General features: G+C 35.0%; 1 protein-coding gene across 1 annotated transcript in view; it reads right to left on the bottom strand.

The window, feature by feature from the left end:
* Positions 1-20,392, bottom strand: part of STAP1 (signal transducing adaptor family member 1) — a gene marked incomplete at its 3' end in the record, with an annotated part of 38,038 nt that extends 17,646 nt beyond the window's left edge. Inside the window, exons 1-5 of the mRNA XM_063107435.1 lie at positions 20,273-20,392; positions 11,974-12,045; positions 6,862-6,975; positions 5,091-5,147; positions 1,738-1,910 (exon numbers count right to left, since the gene is read on the bottom strand). Coding sequence (XP_062963505.1) covers positions 1,738-1,910; positions 5,091-5,147; positions 6,862-6,975; positions 11,974-12,045; positions 20,273-20,392 — 536 coding nt within the window. The remainder of the gene's footprint in view (positions 1-1,737; positions 1,911-5,090; positions 5,148-6,861; positions 6,976-11,973; positions 12,046-20,272) is intronic.
* Between the last annotated feature and the right edge of the window lie 1,926 nt (positions 20,393-22,318).

The raw sequence follows: 22,318 nt of genomic DNA, 5'->3' as shown, positions 1-22,318 counted from the left end.
GACGACCTGAAAAGTTATCTACTGATTAGTATATAATCACCATTACCATTTGAAAATCTAAGACAAGGGCTGGCCAGTTAGCTCAGTTGGTTACTGTGTGGTGTTTTAACACCAAGCTCAGGGGTTCGGATCCCTGTACCAGCCAGCTCACCCCTCCTCCCCAATCCCCCAAAGAAGAAAATCTAAAATAAGAATTAACAATGTATCCCCAGTCTCAGTGTATAAATAGGATCTTGGATAAATATTTTTTATATATATATATATATATATAAAATATGTGTATTTTATTTATTTATTTTTTTCTAAAAGATGACCAGTAAGGGGATCTTAACCCTTGACTCCTTGACTTGGTGTTGTCAGCACCAAGCTGTCCCAAGTGAGCAACCAGCCATCCTTATATAGGGATCCGAACCTGTGGCCTTGGTGTTATCAGCACCAAACTCTCCCAAGTGAGCCACGGGCCAGCCCTTGGATAAATATTTGTTGGTGATTTCCTTTCAGGGATTCAAAACACCTCTCAATGCTTCTATTGTATGGTCTTTGTTTTAAATAACTGATATTTAAGGACATGTCTGAACTCCTTTTGGTATAATATGTCTTTCTATGGCATTGGTGGTATTTTTATACACAAAATTTAAAAAGCACTTTCCATTTTTATAATATATATTGTAGTCAATGAACTATATCATCATAAGAAAAATCTGACAGGATATGCAACACACTTAAATGTTAACAACAAATATCTCTGAATGGTGGGAGTAAAAATATTTTTAATCTTTTTATTTATCTGTAATAAATATATATTACTTGTTTTATTGAGGAAAAAAGAAAAAGAAGCAGTCTGTGACTTTTAACCTATCAGTCCCTCAGTTGTCATTGGTTTCAGCTAAAAGTGGTGGTTGGCAGGTTTCAGCAATCGTAGTATAGATAGAATATGCACCAGAACCTGATGTCATAGATGGTACCAAGACAAGTTTCAATGACATGAACACCAAGATCCCAGGAGGGAAGGGCTCACAATCTTTTCAACAATATAAAAGATAAATGTAGGGTGTTCCTGAATTCATCATGGTCTTTGCTTCATTTTTCCAACAACACCTTACACATTTTACACAGGACCTTCCTCAGAATACAAGCTCAATGACTACTCACTGATTGGTCAATTGAATAGAACATTTCTTTTCTTTTTTTTTTTTTTTTAAAGTTGACTGGTAAAGGGATCTTAACCCTTAACTTGGTGTTGTCAGCACCACGCTCACCCAGTGAGCAAACCCGGCCATCTCTATATGGGATCCGAACCCGTGGCCTTGGTGTTATCAGCACTGCACTCTCCCAAGTGAGCCACAGGCTGGCCCTGAATAGAACATTTCAAGTATTTAAAATTCTTTGGTATAATTTTCTCATAGAAAATTGGTCAATCATCGAGTTTCATTGTGAAAAAATATCTTTTCCTTTCTTCTTCATAGGAGTTTTTATTCAAGTTTGAGGTCTGGAAAGAATATCTATTTGGTCTTAAGTGTGGGTGGAAGGGGATTTCCTATGTGGTAAGAGGGTTAGTTTAAATCTATACTTTGTTGATCATGACATAGAAGAGGAAATGTGGCAAGTATTCAGAGATGTGCAGTTTATTTCCAAGACTGATTATTATCCCTTGTTTAGTAAGGTCCTGACTGTTCTTGATAATTAGAAATTAGTCTTAACAGTCAAATGAATAAACTAGATAAATTGTGCACTTACACTGGCATAGGGTTCAGTACATCCACATAATCTTCAACTGGTTCTTTCTCTTTCTCCACAGAAGTACTTGATAGCTGCTCTGTCTCAATCCTCCTTTTCTTCTCTCTCTCTAGGACTTCATGCAGTCTAATTACTTGCCCAGGTAAGAGTGACACTTGTTGGGGAACTGACAGCTAAAACCAATTCAAACAGTAAGCAAACAAGAAAGACAGCCAAATAACTTACTGACTTTAGTTAAAGATGAGCCTGTTCTCCTCCTAAGGAGCTTCAGTTACCTGACAGAGATGGATGGGTAGAATCACAAATAGAGGATCTTGGTCTTGCATGGGTGTCTTAGACCTACCTCTAAAACAACTAGAACCTACACGAGGTGCCCACCCTTCTTCCAAGAAATCTTCCTTTTGGTCTGGCCTCAAATCAAAGTATACCCACCTTGTACTACAAGTGAAGTAACAAACCTCTCATTTTTCATTCTAAGCACATGAGTTCATCAGTGTCGGAAGTTCCAGAGCATCTGCAAGGTGCCTCACTTTCTCACAAGTAACCTGGAATAAGCTCCACCAGCCATATGGCAACATAGGATTGAGATGGAACTATTCATGAGATGACTGGGGATTAGCAATCAGAAGTCTATATTTTGGCGTGTTTGTGTGTGTGTTTCAAACATTCATTCACACATTACAATGATGGTACTTCTCTGATTAGTTGTCACCTTTTTTACAGATGTATTTTGGACTGAGTCACTTGAATTGTACTCATACTTCAAATTTAAACCTCATTATGACTAACTATGTGCTCTTGGAAGATGTAGTCTGAATGGTAGAATTCTCTTTTTTTTTTTATGTAACACTAACTAGTCTGTACTTGGAGGCAGCCATGTCTGATTACCATCTTTATCTCTAGAGATGGGTGCATGCTTTCCAGGGGGTATTCAAGAAAGTCCATTGGTTTGGGAGGGGAGGAGAAAACATTAGAATTCCACTTTCTGGGTTGACCGGTTAGCTCAAGTTGGTTAGAGCATGGCCTTGTAATACCAAGGTCAAGGGTTCAGATCCCTGTACCAGCCAGCCAACAAAACAAAACAATAAAACCGCACTTTCTACTTAGTTACTGTATTAGTCCATTTCCATTGCTTTTAACAAAATATCTGAAACTGGGTGATTTACAAAGAAAACAAAATTTATTGCTTACAGTTTCCCAGGCTGGAAAGTCCAAAGTCCATCTGGTGGTGGCAACAGTGACCCAGGGGTCTCACATTGCAAGATGGTGGAAGCAGAGAGAGCAGAGGAAGGACAGACTCTCCTCTTCTTTTAAAGCCCTCAGAACCACACCCCTGACCACCATTTTTAATCCATTCACTACTGCAAGGTCCTACAATCCAATCACCTCTTCAAGGCTCCACCTTTCATTTACCATAATAGGATTTCCCACCCTCTTAATAGTCACAGTGTGGGTTAAGTTTCTAATATACAAAACCTGGGGAACACAATTTAGGCTTCAATGAGTTTTGGGAGGACATAATTCAATCCACTACAGTTACTATTTCATTAATTCCTATTTTTGTTTATGTTTTATTATGTATATATGTACATATAAAATGTAAATAACAATTTCCTAATAGGGGTACACAATCAAAAAGGTTTAGAGATCATTCTTCTTGATAATTAAGCTAACTAGTAACTAGAAAAACTATTTTCTTATATACCAAACCAGAAAAAACAAAATAAGGGGGAAAAAAGTAATGAAACAGCTACTCAGTATTAATTGCCTATTATATTTTGAGCGTTGTGCATGTGTTATTGCGAACCTCACAGCAATGCTACAAGACAGGAATTATAAGCACTTTACAAATGAAAAACAATAAACAGGCTCAGAAAGATTAAATGACTAATCCAGGGCCACACAGCTAGTAAGTTGTGTAACCAGGACTCAAAATTGGGCTTATTTGTTTCAAAAGCTTTTCAACTAGTCTGTGCTTCTCACACTTCTCTCCTAAAGTTCTCCTAATAACAACATGGTATGAATGTCCACATACAGTGATCTGGTACCATAGCACAAAACAACATTTAAAGAGCACAAAATTTGAGGCAACTTGTCTTCTCTTGAAAATTCACATGAATTTTATTTTATATTCTGTAATATATCTAGGTATGTTTTAATATAAAAAATAATGCTTTTTATCCTTACCTCAAAGGAAAAAACTAAAAGCAAAATGTTTGGCCAGAACTTCAAGTATAATTAGCATACAGGAAAAATACACCAAGCTTTATCCAGTGGTTTTCGTGTGCTCCTTGAGACCGAGTCACACGCTCTTGGCATACACCCACCCCAGTGTAAGAAGCACCATGCCACACAATGATGCCTTTCCATAAGAGAGGGAGAGAATGAAATTCCACAAAGAATTTCTTCCCTCACTCTTCCTCCCTGCCATAAGAAAACATGTCCTTCACATTTTTAACTTGACCACGTTTCTAGTCTCTTACGACTTCTCTACACGGTAGTTGGACTTCCAACTGTCACCTGTTACTGGCTGAAATAAAGAACCAGCATCCACCGTCTTGGTAAAGTGCAGCGCTTATTTCATGTAACTACAAGGGCTTTACTTAGAAACTGGGTTGGGATAGCGTCTGTGTTTAAATGACTATAATAAACATGGAAAGTTTTTATATCCTCTAAAAGTATTAGAAAACATTGTGCTCTTTTGGGGGCTGGTTATCAAAGTATCTTGTGTTTCCAAGACAGTTGCTACAGTGACTTTAAAATAATGATAGCTATCTTGCTGCAGCAGTTAACTTTTAGCAGTAGATCTTACTATTTGCCTCTGATAAGATGCCAGAGTTGAACAGATAAGCATCCCTTTAAGACTCACTAAACAATTGTTAAAAGGTGATTTTTTTCTTTTGATGGTTTCTCCTTTTTATATTGCCTATGTTATTTATAAAATTTATCTGTAAACATTTTACATATATGTGTCAAGTGAATAAGAAAGGAGCTGAAAAGTATTTTAGAAGATGTTATGTAAGCTACAAATACTCTTTGTAAAATGTACAAAGGACCACTGTGTTGAAAGGATAAGAGCAAAAATTAAATCTCCCTGACGACCTGTTATTCCATAATACATTGCCTGGTTTATTTTCTTCATAACAGTTATCAAAATGTGAATTGATCATGTTTGTTTACTTTCTCCCTCTCCACCCACCTGATAAAAACATATCTTCCATGAGTAAGTACAAGAGTTTAGATCTGTCTTTTTCAATTGCTGTATCTTTAGCCACTTTTACTCTGCATGGTTCATAGTAGGTGTTCAGCAAATATTTGTTAAATAAATGAATGAAAAGTAATGACGTTCCTACCTGTGTTACCGTAAGAATGAAGCCTCTCCATTCTTCTCCACTTTCTGTGTTCTCTGTCTAAAGATGAAGACAAAAACAGATAAAGACTAAGAAAACATGAGTGACTATGAGAATTAATACTTTTACTAACTTCAAATAACTTTAGAATTTCACATGATTATTTTATGACTCTAAATAGGTAAGCCATCAAAACCTAGCATGATTGACAAAATGCATATTCTTCTATTGAAGCAAATAGTTTTAAAAAGGCATAATTCATTTTCCTTTTTGCTTAGAACTATTAATATGTATTTGTTATGAAATATTCCAATACTAATTTCTTTTGTCAGAAGACAGAAGTATAGGGGGCCGGCCCGTGGCTCACTCGGGAGAGTGCGGTGTTGAGAACACCAAGGCCCCGGGTTCGGATCCCATATAGGGATGGCCGGTTAGCTCGCTGGCTGAGCGTGGTGCTGACAACACCACGGGTTGGATCCCCTTACCGGTCATCTTTTTTAGAAAAAAAAAAAGAAGACAGAAGTATATAGCTTTAATCTGTTTACTTACTAAACAAGTAAAATTGTATAAATTAACTTTAAAACAGTAAATATTGGCAAACATTTCTGCAGCGCATTAATTATGATTACTTTCTCCATTTGGTGTTTAAAATTGGCTGGCTTTAAGTTTGAGGCAACCAAAGTAGAAACTTCCAATTCCTAGCTCTAAATACTGCTACTACTAGTAATAACAATACCAGCCAACATCTTTTGAGTACTTATAATGGCAGCTACTGTTCTAAGCACTTCACAGGTATTACTTAATTTAATCTTCAGGGCAACTTGGAGAAAGGCACTATTTTTTAAATTTTATTTTACAGATTTGTTCATTTAACAGATATTTACTGAGTACCTTTAAATGCTAGGCACTATTCTAGGTGCTGGCTTACATCAGTGAACAAAACAAAAATCTGTTCTCATGGAATTTAGGGTCTAGCAAGGAACAATAATAAATACAATAGTAGGTTTTATAGTGTCAGAACAAAATAAACGGAAAAAATAAAATGTAGAACAGGGTAAGAGAGACTGAGAATGAAGCTTGAGGGTAGGGGTGGGCAAAAGGGTTGCAATTTTAATATAGTATAGGTAGGCCTTAGTGAGAGGGCTACATTTGAGCAAAGACTTACTTCAAAGTGAAGAAACGAATGTCCAAAGAGATTAAATAACAGCTAAGAATAAAACAGCCAATACTCAAACATAGACACCTGGCCCCAATCCCGTGCTCTTAAATACCAAATCCAAATCATCTGGGGAGCTTGCTTAAAACCTGGGGCCCACGTTTGGAGTAGGGCCTGGATTTCCTAAATACAGTGTTTCCTAGTACACTAAAGTTTAAGGGCCAGTGATTTCAAGGTTCAATCAGTAATCTCTTGGGAAAGTCTCTGATTACATCTTATTCAATTGCAAGTTGTTCTCTTTATGTTATTACAGTTGTTGTTAGTTGACTTTAATTGGCTCACTTTGAATGCCAACCTTTGAAGAACAATCTTTAAAAAACATCAGGTGGGATCCCTGAGAGTATATGGTTTCATTGTGCTTGTATACTAAACAAGTGAACATGTGCTTTTAAATCCCAATTCAGAGAACTGTAGTTCTTGGCAAAAGGCAAGAAAATATTAACAAAATAAAAGACTTAGCCCCTCTTGTAACTCCTCTTTACTTCAGCCACTGGGTTTGTGAAGAGGTGAATGCTATTTTTAACCACAACTCTTTTCAGACTATTTCTCCTTGCTCACCTTCAGTTGCACTTCCTCTTTTGGCAAAACAAGGGTGAATTTTGCACAGTTCTTTTCAGTTGAATTCTGATCAGTAAGGCATGTGAGATCTGTTATGTCTAGTTTGTCAACATACTGCAAAGATAAACAAAAAACTCATTAAATTATTTCGTGGGTAATGCACATTAGTTCTAGCAGGAAGGAAAGTAAGTAATATCTTCCTTTCTACTGATTTGTACTTTATATAATCCCTAGTTTTCCCAATCCTAGAGGGCATTTGGAAATATATGGTGGGTGCTGGACTTGGCTCATACAGGTTTGCACTTATAGTGGCATAGGGTTTGCGAAAGCCAATTGTTAAATTTTGAGGAAATTTGCAAGTCAGTTGTTAAACACAGATGTTATAAAAATTACATTATATAAACATGCGAGTAAATAAGTTACCTTAAAAACAAAAGTAGTAAAAACTCAAAATTCATAACTTTCTCATTATATTGCCACATTTTACTATTCTCTATGCTTTTGAGGTTATTTACTTTTTTGTTTCTGTATGGTGAAAATACAATATAATGGTGTGCTGCTGTGCCTTTCTTCCCAGCTCCATATTCACTGAGGTCACATTGATAGGTTGAAATCAGCTATAGTAGGAGTATTTACACCAGGGAAATTGGTAAACCTCAAAAATCAGGGCTTGATTTCTTGTACTGTTGATTGTCCCAAGGGACAGCACTTTTTTCCTGCAAAAGGCCAGATAGTAAATACTTTAGGCATATATTCATTCTCTGTTGCACTTTTTTTTTTTTTTGGTCTTTTTTTTTCTTTACAACACTTTAAAAATGTAAAAATCATTCTTCGCTCAAAGAATATACAAAATCAGGTCACAGGCAAGATCTAGCCTAAAGTCCACAGATTGCTGGCCCCTAGTCTAGACTTAAGAAAGTGAAGGAGAAAATATTAATAGTGCAGATGAAACTTTAAAGTTTGTTGTGTCTGAAGCTGTTTCACTGTAAATAGAACAAAAATTGGGTTGGTTAATGGGCACATAACAGCCAGATAGGAAAAATAAATTCTATGGATGTACAATCGAGCTAGGCATCTATAATTAACAATAATTTACTGCATATTATCAAATGGCTAGAAGTGAGATCAAACGTCCTTATCTCAAGGAAAGATTATGTTTTGTAATGATGAATGTGCTAATTACCCTGATTTGATCATCACACATTATATACATGCACTGATATTCAACCCTGTACCCCTCAAATATGTATAATCAATACATTTCAATAAAAAATAAGAGAAAAGAAAAAGAACAAAAACTGACAAAATATTCTTCCAGAACTCAAAAACTATTATCTAATTCAGCAAAGAAGTTGCTCATGTCATTGACTTTGACATGTATGTGAACTTCTGACATACATTGTTTTACTTTCCTTTTACTCATTAATGTAAATGTAAAAATATCAGCCAACATTCATGTCAAATATCATGAATAAATTTATTAGGGAAACAGCACATTGAAATATAGCTCCATTTTCAAATCTTGAGTTACAATTATATTTGGCTACCTATGCAAAAGTTTGGCAAAAATCAAGGAACGCATTCTGTGAGAATCAATTGGCTACATAGAAATTATAATACAGAGTATTGTGTATTTTTTAATTGTGTGGTACACATTCTTTATATCAGTAATATTTATGTTTATGTCCATATATCTATACATTTTTTCTAGAAAGCTAGTTTTTCAACAATTCCTACTTCTAGGATTTTATTTTTGATATGAGGATTTGAACCCTTGACTTTGGTGTTATAAGCACCATGCTGTAACCAAGTGAGCTAACCGGCCAGCCCAGAAAGCCATTTTTTTATTATTTATCATATACTGCTGGTTATAAGGATCCTATCAAGGAATTCCTATCTTATCTAAATACAATAAAAATATTTTATATGAGCAATTGGTCTATATGGACTGGTCTGTATGCAAAGGGCCAGACTTGCTCTCTAGCTTTAGAAAGAACCACCTGTAGTAAGTGTAGTAGGGTTTTAAGTTATACTTTTTTGTTAAAAAAAAGTATATTATTCTTTTCTTGACTTCTTTCTATCTCCTTTTATTTTTCTCTCTGTTATGCATAATATAACTTGTTTTACTGCATTCTTGTTAAGTCTCCTTATTTTATTTTTCTGAATGAGGTAGAGCATAAAAACAAGTAAATACATTTTTTTCCAGAGCTATTTCCGTATTGATGAGGTTGAGGGTAAGTTTCGGTTGCCTATTTATTTTCAAAACAAAGAATAATTAAAAACAGAAGGAGAGGTACTAGGGAAGGAAGATAGAATTTAAAATTAAACAAGAATCTTTTTCTGATTGTCTAGATCAAGCTCAGTGAGTTTTGCTGCGACAAAGGAGGAAGTAACAGAGGAAGAGGTGCAGAGTCAGAGTGCAGTACACTGATCCATTATTAGAGGAAAGGAAGACATATATTTTTGTTTTTAATTGTGGTATTGTAAAGGGCCTAAAAGGTCATCTGGATAATCTAGCTGCCATCTGATGCTTGAATACTCCTCTAGGGTGACCCTCCATGTGGTCATCCAGCCTATGTTTGAACATCTCCAGCAACATGGATCTCATGCCTCCTAAGCAGCTCTGACTGCTAGCCAGTTTTTCCTTTTATTGAGCCACAGTTTTTCTCTAGATAATTTTCATCCATTGGTCCCAGTCCCTTTATTCCATAGAAAAAACCTAAACAGATTCAGTGACTTTTTCACATGACTTCCTGACAGCCTTTCAAATATTTAAAGGCACATTTAAATGTTTCCCTCCTGTAGGCTGAAGACCTATAGTTCTCACCTGGTCTATCCCAGTGTTTTCTCCTGAGACTATCACCCCCAAAAAACTTTCCAGAAGTTCTGGATTCTTTTTTAACAAAATTGGTAGATGTGCAATTCTGCGGCATTTTATTATAACCACCCCTTCATGGTATAGTGGTTAAGAAGGTTGGCTCAGAAGCTGGCTGGTAAGCTCAATTGGTTAGAGCGTGGTGCTGGTAACACCAAGGTCAGGGTTCAGTCTCTGTACTGGCCAACTAATAAAAAATAAAGAATGTTGGCTCAGTAGCAAGACCTGGATTGTACCATTTTTATTAATTATCTGATCTTTACAATTTCTTAATTCTTAAACTTGCCTATTTTCACCTATAAAACGGGGATTAAAATAGTACTCACTCTGCAGAATTGTTGTGAGAATTAAATGAGATAATGCAAGTAAAATGCTTGAATGCTTATTATGTGCTAGATACACTCTTAAGTCTTTACATGTACTATCTCATTTAATTCTTATGATAGCCTATGACATGGTCTATACTTTTCATCCTAATTTTAGAGATTTGAAGACTGAATGTGTTGGGGATCTTTTGTTTTCTCCACTAGATTCACTTTTATCCCCTTACCACCAATACTGTGTACCTGGAGAGGGACCTATATGGACAACATCAAAGGGCTCCCTTACCTTTTCACTTCCTATTGGGTTGGACTCTAGAGAACATTGGCAGGAGATCAGAAGAGTGAAGAGAGTGAGGTTGTGTATTTATTACCCTGTACAGTTGCTCCCTTAATCAAAGATCAGATTCCTGTCAAGGCAGTTGTCCCCACACACAACTCCCCCCTCTACTCTCCCACTCTTTTCTTTCACTCCTAAGCATGATAATAGGGTACTCTTATTAGCCTCAGAGTTCTGTACTATCCTCAGTAATTTTTTTATACCCTATCCACTACTTTGAATATTTATTAAACCTTTATTAAACACTCTTCAAATTACCCAATTTGAAGACACATCTATTTCCTACCAGTTTTCTGTCTGATACACTGAGACACAGAGAGGTTAGATAACTAGCCCAAGATCTCACAGTTAATAGTGGCAGGATCAGGATAAAAACCCAGGCAGTCTGTTTGGACAGACCAGGCTCTCAATCACTAAGCTCTACTGCCTCTTGCCACGTAGTAAATGACAATAACTGTTCGCTGTCTCTTTCACTGTGCATTATACAAGGTTTAGACCAGGGTCTTTTATATTTACTGATATCAGTGGTAAGTTCGAATGCACAACAGAGAAATCATTTTTATAAATTGTATTTGAAAACACCCTTGTATAAATCTTGTCTATTCAGAACTCTGGTGAAAGATAATCATTTTAAGTTTTTGTTGTTTTGTTTTTTTTTAATGGCTTCTGCCTAGTTCACCACTAATGTCACTGAAATGCCTATAGGTGGAATACATCACACAGTTTCTTTTTTTGTTTATTTCATAGATCTGGGCATCTAATAATGATGTTCTAAGAAGTGTGGGCTACCATATCCAGGGTCCAGAATGTTTAAACAAGTTACTGGCTCATAAAATCTATTGTAAGTATAGCATTCCAAGGTAGGCAAGCATTTGCCACTAAAACACGACATGTAATTCATGGAAAAATGAAACAAACATGCAATCAGAATTTGAAAATAATACAAATAAATCAATCCCAAAATCCCTTTATTGTTATTCTCATGCCTAAGCTCTTAGAAGTCCTGCTTCCTGGGGTATGTTTTTGTCTTTCCAGAAACATTAAATTGTGACATTTTATGTTATGATTCTCTAGGGATCATCTTGTTCCTTTCAGATTATAACTGCACACTACAGCAAGACAAAAAGTGGAGGAAACTGAAATTATCACTTAATATTAAACAATTTATATCCAAATGTCTAACTGAAATGTTAACTTTTATTTATTTATTTTTTTTGTGGCTGGCTGGTACAGGGATCCAAACCCTTGGAATTGGTGTTAACAGCACCACACTCTACTGAGTGAGCTAACTGGCCAGCCCCTAAAAGTCTCACTTTTAAACTAAGTTTTAATTATGAAGATCAGAAAGAAGAGAATACACAGTTAAAAATGTGAGTTAATACTTTCTGAGTTGCCCAGAAAATTTTGCTATTGGTCTTATCATAATTGACAGCCTTCGCAGATTTAAATTTTCTTATTTGAATTGATTTTACTAGAGAATATTCTTGGATGGCAGAAAATCCAAAATGAATAACAGACTATATGACAAGGGTATATTGGGAAAAAATTGAATCAGCTGAACATATTTGACTACTTACTATTGTACTTTTTTTGTCTGTATAAAAGAAAAGTGTAGTTCCTCTCAACTCTGTCCAATAATGTTTATACTCCTGCGGGAAAGAAATCATAAGCATTATTTCATTAGTGTACATTTAATCATTTTCCTATTGATATTTTTCTTTGTAACTTTCTTAATTGTTTGTTTGATACAAGGATATAAGTTTTGTTTTGTTTTGTTACTTTTGGGTAGCTGGCTGGTACAGGGATCTGAACCTTTGATCTTGGTGTTACCAGCACTGCAGTCTAACCAACTGAACTAACCAGCCACCCCCAAGGTGCTTCTTTATCCTGGATAATTCATCTAATTTTTATGGCTTAACTTTGTATTTAATTCTCAATTAAATTCTTGTCAAATTTACTGTATTTTGGCATAATGTTTGAGGTGAGGATATAATTTGATTTGTATTTAAATAGATCACTTCTAAAAACTTCCCTTATTGATATAAGATTTTTTACACAGTTTCAGTGAAGCTTGCACATGCAAAGGCCATTTAAAGGCCCAGGTTAGGACAGACATATAATATCTACCTTCTGGGACAGATGAAAAGATTGAATGGATTAATATGTGTAAAGCACTTAGCACTGTACATACCTCATAGTTTGAGTTCAATAAATGGTATATATTATTGGTATATGTCAAAGAAATGTGAGAAATTGATAATAATAAAAATAATTTAATGCCATCAAACCTGAACTTTTAAGTTGAAATTTCATTCTTATGGAATATTTAATTATTAATATATTTACATTATTATCAGTTCTATAGAAATACAATTTTTAAGTTTAAAATATTTAAATAACTTAGACTCCCATTTTACTCAAGTGAAAATCTATTTAAATAAACATAAAGGTTGGCTGTACTACAAAAAAATGGCAAGTGAGCTTAAAGAATAAAATTCTTCCATACCTAAGATTTACCTTCATACCTAGCTCTTTCCAAAAGCATGTTTTAAAAAATTCCAGTCAGTTTAATAGTCATGTTGATCATTCCTTCCTTTAAGGTATAATAAACTGAATTTTTGCAACTTGTTGAATGATCGTGACTTATCTATTGAGAATTAATGTAAGAAAGTCACATAAAATTTTTCTTTCTTTTATTTTGTAAATGTGAAGACACTTTTTATCATGATATTTTGTCTGTTCAATATTGACATCATTTATACTTTTTAAAAATTAAAAAAAAATTATTTACTTATTTTCATTGAAATGTTATTGATTATACATATTTGTGGTATCTTTTTCTGACCAGCAAAACGTTTGTCATCTCTTCAGAATTTATATACTTATTTTCTCAAGTAATGGGAATTCTATAACCCAATCTTGCTTTTATTTCCATGGCTCCCAGGAAGCTAAAGATAACATTCATTCTGAATTATAACCACCATCTTTTCTCATGTTCTTGGTAGAACTATTTTCTTCCTTTGTCTTCATAGTTAATATGGACTATATTAGTTCGCTTTTTCTTTGTAACAAGCTACCCTACAACTTAGTAGACTGAAACAGCAAACATTTTCTATTTCTCACCATTTTGTGGCTGGCTGGTGGTTTTTCTGCTCTGGGTGTACTTGGCTGTGCCTGAATGGTCTAAGGTGGTCTCACTCACTTGTCTAGGTTCTTAGCTGCAAATGAGAGAATGACTGGGAAGCCCGGGGCAATGGAGTCTCTCTCCATATGGTCTCATCCTCTAGTCAGCTTGCCTAGACTTGTTCATTTGCTGGCAGAGGGTTGCTAGGAGGGAGACAGCAAAACCCAATGTGCAAGCATATTCTAAGCCTCTGCTTTTGTCAAATTCACTGAATTATGTTACATGACCCAGTCCAGATTCAAAGGGTAGGAAAATAGTCTCAACCTCTTTATGGGAAGGAAGAAAAGTTTCATTTCAAAGGGAGATGCATACAGGGAGGCTCGAGCAAATAGGCAGTGTAACTGCAGCAATCTACCTCAAGGGCAGAGTTGGAACTGGGGTAAGGTACCTTTGACCAAGTCCTGTGGTCTTTCCACTCCATCTTACTCCCTACTCCCTACTGAGAGCCATTTGTAACATGTAGTGGATGTGCTGAGGCCTCCTGAACCAAGAACAAATAACCATAGTAAAGAACAATTCAAAAAGGCATATGATTCAAGAATCAGCCAATAGATGGTCCCCGAAGGTGCAATAATAAAATTGAGCAGAGAGGTTCTTCCTCTTTCTGAAATCCCGGTGCCCAATATATACCTGACACATTTCAAAGTCAAGCAGTTTAATAAGACAAGAAAACAAATCTTAATTTCAAACTCATCAGAAGTTCTTCTCTTTTTTCCTTTTCATGTTGAATGGAAAGTGTTATTGCCATTGCAATAGCCCTTTACCTGGTCTTTCTGCCACTTTCTTACACTCTCCAATCTATCCTGCACAGTGCTGTCAGAGTGAATTATCTCCTACGCAGAGAATAGCACTGAGTATCTAACAGGTGAGGTTGGGAGGCACCACACTTAGTTCAGCTCCTTCCTCTCATTTCTTAGCTCAATCTACTAGGAGAGAGTGAGTGTTCTGCTGTTTCCTGCCTTCAAGGCAAAGAGCCCCCAAGAGGTGCAGGCTCCTGTCTCTGAAGCTGAGTCAGTGACTCTAAGTAGCTCAGGGATACCTAAATCTGGAATAAAATGTTAGCACAGTGTTGGTCTCAAATCTAAATAACATATTGATGGACTTTATCAATAATAAAACTAATTGATCTTCATTTGTGCGATTCCTATGTCTGATTGGTTTCAAACTTGGGGGAAGAAAAATCCAGTAAAAGGGTATTAAAATGTAAAGGGAGGCAGAAGAAGTGGTGGTGACTGCTCATGGAGTTTCTTTTTGGAATGATGTAAATCTAATCAAACTAGATAGTGGTGATGGTTGTACAGGTTTGTGAATATATTAAAAACCATTGAATAATAGTTATTGTGTCTCCTGTGTGATAGTTCACTGTTAACGGACCAAGAATAGAAATAGTGGAATCAGTCTCCTGTTACTGTCTCATAGAGTAGTTGAAGAATTGAATGGAATAATAATAATATATGTAAAGCACATAGAACCTGGGACATAGCAAGTATTCAGTAAATGTTGGCCACTAAAAAATGAAAAGAGAGAGAGCGAGAGAGAGAGCATTGCATCATCATTCACATTATTCACAGGTACTTTGTATTTTTAATTATTCACATCATAATTTTTCCATATGGTGATTGGTATGTGTATGTGTGTGTGATGGTGGTGGGGTCTAAAAATCTCTAGAATAGATCTCTCTCAATGGGATATGTATGAGAAGGAAGAGATATTTTGTTAACCAGAATAATGAAACCCATTGTCACTCCTATGTAAAATCACCCTTTTATGTTTTTCTAAATAAAGAGATAAAAAAATAACTGTAATGAGAAATTTGGCTTGAGAAGTTGCTAATATATACTGGCACCGTGATTAGGCAGATGTTATGTAAAACCCATGGGAGTGACTAGTCTTCTACTCTTTAGAAAAATATTTTAACTTTCTCAGATTTGACCTGCAATTAAATAACAAAATAATTCAAATTTATCTTGGGAATTTTTTTGTTTTGTTTGTTTGTTTGTTTATCACTCTTTTTAAGGCTTTCATGCCCTGCTCTAGTGGTAAGCCTCTGCAATAAGGGAGTAAAGAATAAAATATTCTGTATTTTGGAACTAGAATGGGGGTGAGGAAGAGTGCAGGAGGACATGGGTATGTAGGTATATTGTTCAGGAAACTTAACCATTAGCTGTCTAGTTTTACTAAAGTACGGCTTCTAAGATCTAGTTCAACCCTAAGATTGTATAATTCTTGGAGGAAAGGAAAGCAAGGAAAAATCCTGAAGTCACAGTCTTCTACTCTGTTCATTTTCTTAATTCATCTCTTTAGTATTAAACTGCTATAAGATAGAACAACTAATGTCACTAATAGCCAGTCAAGGTTTATTGAGTTCCCTCTGTATGTACACTCAGACATCCATTTGCACTCCTGAGAAAAATTACAGAGGTGTTCGGTCGGGAGAGAATGATATGAATTGGGTAGAGTTAATCAGGGAAAACTGGGAGTTTTACATGTAAGCAAACCTGTATGTTAATGGAAAAGATTAGGAGGATTTATTAAATGGGGGAAGAAGCAAGTATAAAGGCATTGAGTTCAGAGCAAAGGCAGCCTTGGAGGAAAAGTAATGTTACAAACAGCAATAGACCCTGTAAACTGCAACAGCCACAAACATAAGGACAGACCAAACTTGTATTCAGTATGCAGAGACCTGTGTGCATTCAGTATACACAATATTGATTTAGTTTCTGATAATATATCATGAATACTAGTATAATCTGAGTCATCTATAAATATTAATCTCAATAATCAAAATACAAGTATATATTTATATCTACAGAGATACTTAAATATTTTAAATAATTTTTAAAGGGCACATCTTTGGATGAAATGCATTGGGTATGAAGTCTTTTGTTTTTTAACGATCATCTGTGTTAAATCACTGAAGTAAGAAAAGGGACAAAAAATGAAACTTCTGAATTTAAAGCTAGTTTCATAATCTTTAGATGACCTTGTATTTAGAGTTTAAGGTCAGTGTCTCATTTTCATTCAAATTAGCAAATGATTTTAAAAGTCTACTGAGCTTGCTGCTGAGCTCAATGTGATAAAATGTCGAGTGATTAGACTTCTCTAACTTGGAAGCCTACAATCAAATGGAAGTAGAACTTGAGTTTAAGAGGCAATATGATGTCCAGCGCATTGCAATCAGATCCAAGGTAGGCTCCTTAATGGATGAGAATCCTTGAACATAACCTCTGTGAGCCACAACTCCCTCACCTGTGAAATGGATAAAATAATTTCTACCCAGAAGAGTTACTGTAAGTCCCAGAGTGACAGGACATTAATAGCCTACCATGATAGTCACCATATGTCAAACCTCAAAGAATGTGCCCCTTATTATATAGTCCATTTACTCATCACAGCAACTCAGTTATGCAAGACAATAATTGTCCATTTTCCGTAGGAGGGAACAGATTCAAAGATTTTAAGGCATTACCCAAATTCCAGACCTGAATTGATATTTTTGTCTCCTGACTCCCCAGTGCTCTTCTCTCATTGACTTCACTAGTAAAAATAAGTTACAATGCAAACTCCAGTTAAGTTCCTCTCTATCCCCTTCCAATAAAAAGTTTTCATTCTTTTTCTTCTGAGCAAGGTAAGTGCATTTGCCTGAGGAAAGATGTTGTATAGTGGTCTCCAAAGTGGGGTACATAAACCCCAAAGGTGTGTAAGATGATCCATTGGGAAAGAAACTTTTAGAATATCTAATTATATTTCATTTATTTCATTTTTAATTCATTTTTGTGTGTATATTTAATAATTTATTGGGGTATTAGTATAGGAGAACATGTATATACTTTTAAAATAAAATAGTATTTTTATATTAGGGATCTGTGGTCAAAACGTTTTTTGAAAGGAGTGTTATTATTTTAAAAATTTAAAGATTACTTACTGGTGTAGAGGACTGTGTCTGAGAACACAACTTAGCCCTAAAAATTTTCTAAATGAATTAGAGATGAATAGAGAACTAGTCAGAGAAATGTCATTTTGATAGTTACAATTACCACATTCTTCATTCTCATGTTCAGGCTAATAAGAAAGATTACACACATTATTTTTTAACTTTAGCACATCACTGATTGAAGGAACTATGAGCTGTGGCCAAACTCTGCTATTTTTAAACAATTCCAGAAAAATGAGAATTTTTCCCATTTGTAAGAACTGCAGTGTCATTGGTATCCCTTCGTGGCTTTTAGCAGATTTTATTATCAAATACATCTTCCTGGTCAATCCAGAGTCTTAGTGCTGTGGTTTAAGTAAATCTTTCCACGTACTCTTTTTCATGAAGATTATATACTTTTCATGGGTTCTTGACCTGAGATCTAGGGACTTTCTGGAGTTGCATGCAAAATGGTGAATGTTGGCACGTTTTCCTGGGGCAAAGCTCCTTAAATTCTTAAAAGTGCTCCATCACAAAAATGGCTATGAAACACCCCTCAGTATGTAATCTCTTTATAAACCAGGTTACTCCTCAATTATATTTTCTCTGGTTTAAATGTTTTAAATTCTTTCAGCAGAAAACCCACTTAACATTCTGCAGAGCCTCTCAACTTCCTCCAGCCCACTAGCTTCAAAGGTGACCTGGCTATATGCTCTTGGTTCCCTTCCTTTCAGAGGTTCCCTGGCACTTTGCTGCAGTGGCTTGGAAATCCTACTTATTTTCCTTAGCTTTTTCTCATAGCTTATACTTTCAAACACTCTAATTATCACTGTGGTTTTTCTTTGAGCCATATTACCTGTGGAGCCCAAACTGATTTTATTATATTAATAAAAATTTGACAATTAAATGGTAAGAGAATGAATCTAACCTTTAGTATGAGCCAGCTGTTTAAAATATGTTATACCTTTAATCCTTGAAACCACTCAATAAGTAGCCATTATTGTCATCCTTTTGCTCTCTTCTACCTGACACAAATAAAAGGCACTTTGCATGAATTTGAATGGAAACAGAAGTTAATTTCATCAGAAATATTAAAAGTTTATTCACTCCATTTCAAATTATGCTTTCTAAGAAACGAAAAAAAAGGAGCAACTGTGTAAGGGAGTCATCACTCCTACTAAACTAAGCCTCTTGAAAGTAGGGTCGTTGTGTTTTATTCATATTCTCCAGAACTGAGTGTCATGCTTGGTGACACACAATAAACATTGCTTGAGTGAATAAACTGATTGCGTACCTACTGTATTCCAGACATTGTACCTTGGGAAGCAAATAGTATTCTCTCTAAGCTGTAAGTAAGTGGCAAAACCATTAGGTAAAGACATGTTTTATTGACACTCTAAAATTCTTGTTCTTTCTTTTGACTGTACCAATGGCATACTTTCTTTAAACATTAAAAGGAAACTGCTATCAGAAAGAGTTATTATAAATACTTTTAAAAACATTCAGTAAATAACCAAATTTAAATTACAAATTAGAAATTTCTTCTTCTCAATTCTCCTTTCCTGGTAAAGTGTAACAACATGGCAAGATTGAATTTACTTTAAAACTATATAGACCAATCAAAAAATATTCCAAAATAACTGACATATATTACTAACACATGTTTAACACCCACAACAAAATACAAATGACCAGGTCTTTACTCTGAAATAGTAAGTGATCTGATTATATATGTAAGAAAAATGAATGTACTATTACAGATAATTTTATATACACAATTTTTCCATATATGTTGATGAATCCTCAGAAAATAAATTTTATTATCATCATTAAACCTTTCTTATGGCATCTCTGAAAACACTTAAAATTTTTCTAGTTTCAGTCAATATTTAAATGTTATCAAATTTGACCTGTTAATGATTTCTTTTTTTCTAGTGTCAGGCATTTCATATTTATTTCTGTCACTATTTTCAAGTTATCCACAATTACTATTTTAAAAGCAATGATTTTAACTAAATATAGGTTTTAATTTTTATATTTTAAAAATATGAAACACTTTGTGAATTTTCTTAGAGCAAATGTAGTTAAATAGGTAAGAGTACTTAATACCCACAAAAGCACCCTAAATCTTATCTTTTAAAGTCACTATCTTGAGAAATGTTTTTAGAATGTATAGCTATATATAATGTTAAGTAGTATCAACTTATCATTTTTATAAAAGTTTATCATTTTTTATAATTCGGTCATTTTAAACTTCAAATGCTCTTGGATAGAGCATGGTGCTAACTCCAAGCCCCCAAGGTCAAGAGTTCAGATCCCTGTACTGGCCAGCTGCCAAAATAAATAAATAAAGAAATAAACAAACTTCAAATGCCCCAAAAATAGGAGCAGAAGGTTTAACTTCAATTATAATATCATTTTATCTTAACGGTACATTTCATCATTAAAGCATAGTTGTAAGTTGTGAAGAAAATATAAGAAACACTTTATTCCCTAAGCCTAAATCTTCTGTGATGTTTAAATGAATCTTTGAAAATTTAGCTTATTGACTTTTTATATTAGTGGATTAATATTAGAAGCTTATGTTATTGTATATATATTATACATACATATTCATATATATTTAAATCATGCATTGTATTTAAATTATATGAAATTGGAATCATTTTCCCGAGCACATACAAAGAGAAACAAGAAATCTGTCACATCACATCACCATGAAATTAATTTTATACTGAGACAGAAGTTTCAGGTTTAGCATTATCATCTACAGACTTACCTGGTATTCTGGCCGTTTGACTAATAAAAAACCTTCAAAGTACAAGGGGAGAGCAGTAATCTTCAACCTTTCCTGGAAGATCCTGCGAGGGGCTGGTTTTGGGGGCTTCTTAGCCATCATCCCCTCTCTTTAATGTGTAGTTTGGTTTCAACTGTATCCAGTCCTAACCAAAATGAAATCTCCCTCATGTGAGAGGAAAAGGCATCTGTTCAAAGAGGAAGTCCCAATTTGCCTTTTAACCACCACCACTACCACCCACAGAACACACACACCCAAACACACACTCTTTTTTCCTTTAGTTTTTGTGAGGTAAGAAAGAACAGGCGTAGACCAACTTTTAGAGGGCAAGTTCTGAGTAAACTACATGTACTTAGATTTACAGAAGAAAAATAAACAGAGTTAACATCACCCGAGGATGAAAGAAACAGGTGTAGAGATTGTGGACTTTAGGGGAGACATGAAGGACACATTTGTTTTTTCCCATCTTTTTTTTTTTGAAAAATTTTTTATTGCTGTCCATTTCCATTTCTAGAAGACATGACATGAATAAACTCTACTTCTTTAAAAATGACTTAATAGGATAGTTATATTAGTACTATTTCTGTTGGTTAAATAGCTCAGAGCCAAGCTTTGTTAAAGTTTAAAAAAAAAAGTTCTAGCTCATGCTCATTTTGATGGTTCACTAAATATAAACCACAGTATGGGAACATGGGATTTTTTCACTCTTTTGTCAATAGATATTTTGAGTACATCCAGTGGATATTTGGGGGGGAAAATATCCAGTAGAGAAAGCTATACATTTTAAAACTTTTATTTTATTCTTTCATGCTTTCTGAGCTATGGAACACTGATACTATGATCCATGGATGGGGTTCCCATAGTTGTCTAGTAAGATTCATAGAGCTACACTGAGACCAAAATGCACCCAATAGTTGCATGTGGGAAATGGTCCTTGAGAAATTGGATTCAGCCCAGCACAGCGCAGGAAATGATGGGAGAAGGCAATGTTGGAAGGAATTCTGATTTGTCTTACCTGAGTCCTAAGAATTTCACATTACCTATTCCACCTTCGATATTTCAGAACTACTCTAGATTTAGGATAGCCCGGGCCTAGTTAGACCAGCCTGTTCACAGGAATCTCCACTCTCATCTTCCTTTCCTAATGGAGAGATCACATGGTCTTCCCTGCTAGTATGGGTCACATGGAATCTGCAGCTGTAGATATGGGGAGCCAAATTGTCTACAAAGTGAGAATAATACAGACTGATCAGCAGTAGAGTGTTAAGATACATTACTGAAATGAAAACAGTTTGAAACAGAAATTGGGAGTTGAAGATTCAGAATTACTACCTTGCTTTTATAGTATGTCTAGACCTGCTTCCTGCTACCCAAATGATAAAATATAAGTCCAACTTAATTTTTTTGAGATAAAACCATAACTATTTTTTTAGTTTCATTGTACTGAAAAAGTGAGTTGAATGACATAGGAAAACCTCTTCATTGGATGAATGACCTAGCTCACTTTCTTGGTAGCTGGTAGCTGTTGTAATACAGGGAAAAGGTGAAGTGAGAGATGAGAACTGAGAAATGAAAAGAGGAAGCGGGAGGAAAATAGGATCTGGAAATATCAGTAGTTGGAATATGAGAATAATTGTCACTGACTTTATGAGCAGAGAGTTTCATGAGAGAAAGAAAAGAATGCCTCTAGAAAAATGTAAAGATGGGAATATTTTTGTGAAATGACTCTCTGGTTAATTGTCTTTCTTATCTTTTTAAAAAATGAGCAAAATATTAAAAAAACAGTTTATCAGACACTGGTAAGTTACTTTGGTCTGCTGATCTGTAAGACAACTTGATTCCTAATATACCAATGATCAAATTATATCTCCCTAAAAAACCAAAACCAAACCAAAACAAAACAACAACAAAAAACCAAACTACAAAATGCAAAAATCCTGCTTAAACATTATTAGCCAGGTAGACCTGTCTTCAATTACCACTGCACCATTACAATGGAAATTCTCTCATATATCTCAAGTCAATAAT

This window comes from Cynocephalus volans, chromosome 9 (assembly GCF_027409185.1).
Source record: "Cynocephalus volans isolate mCynVol1 chromosome 9, mCynVol1.pri, whole genome shotgun sequence".
Lineage (NCBI taxonomy): Eukaryota > Metazoa > Chordata > Mammalia > Dermoptera > Cynocephalidae > Cynocephalus > Cynocephalus volans.
Note: the sequence above shows the minus strand (reverse complement) of the source record. Positions and strands in the feature narration are given on the sequence as shown.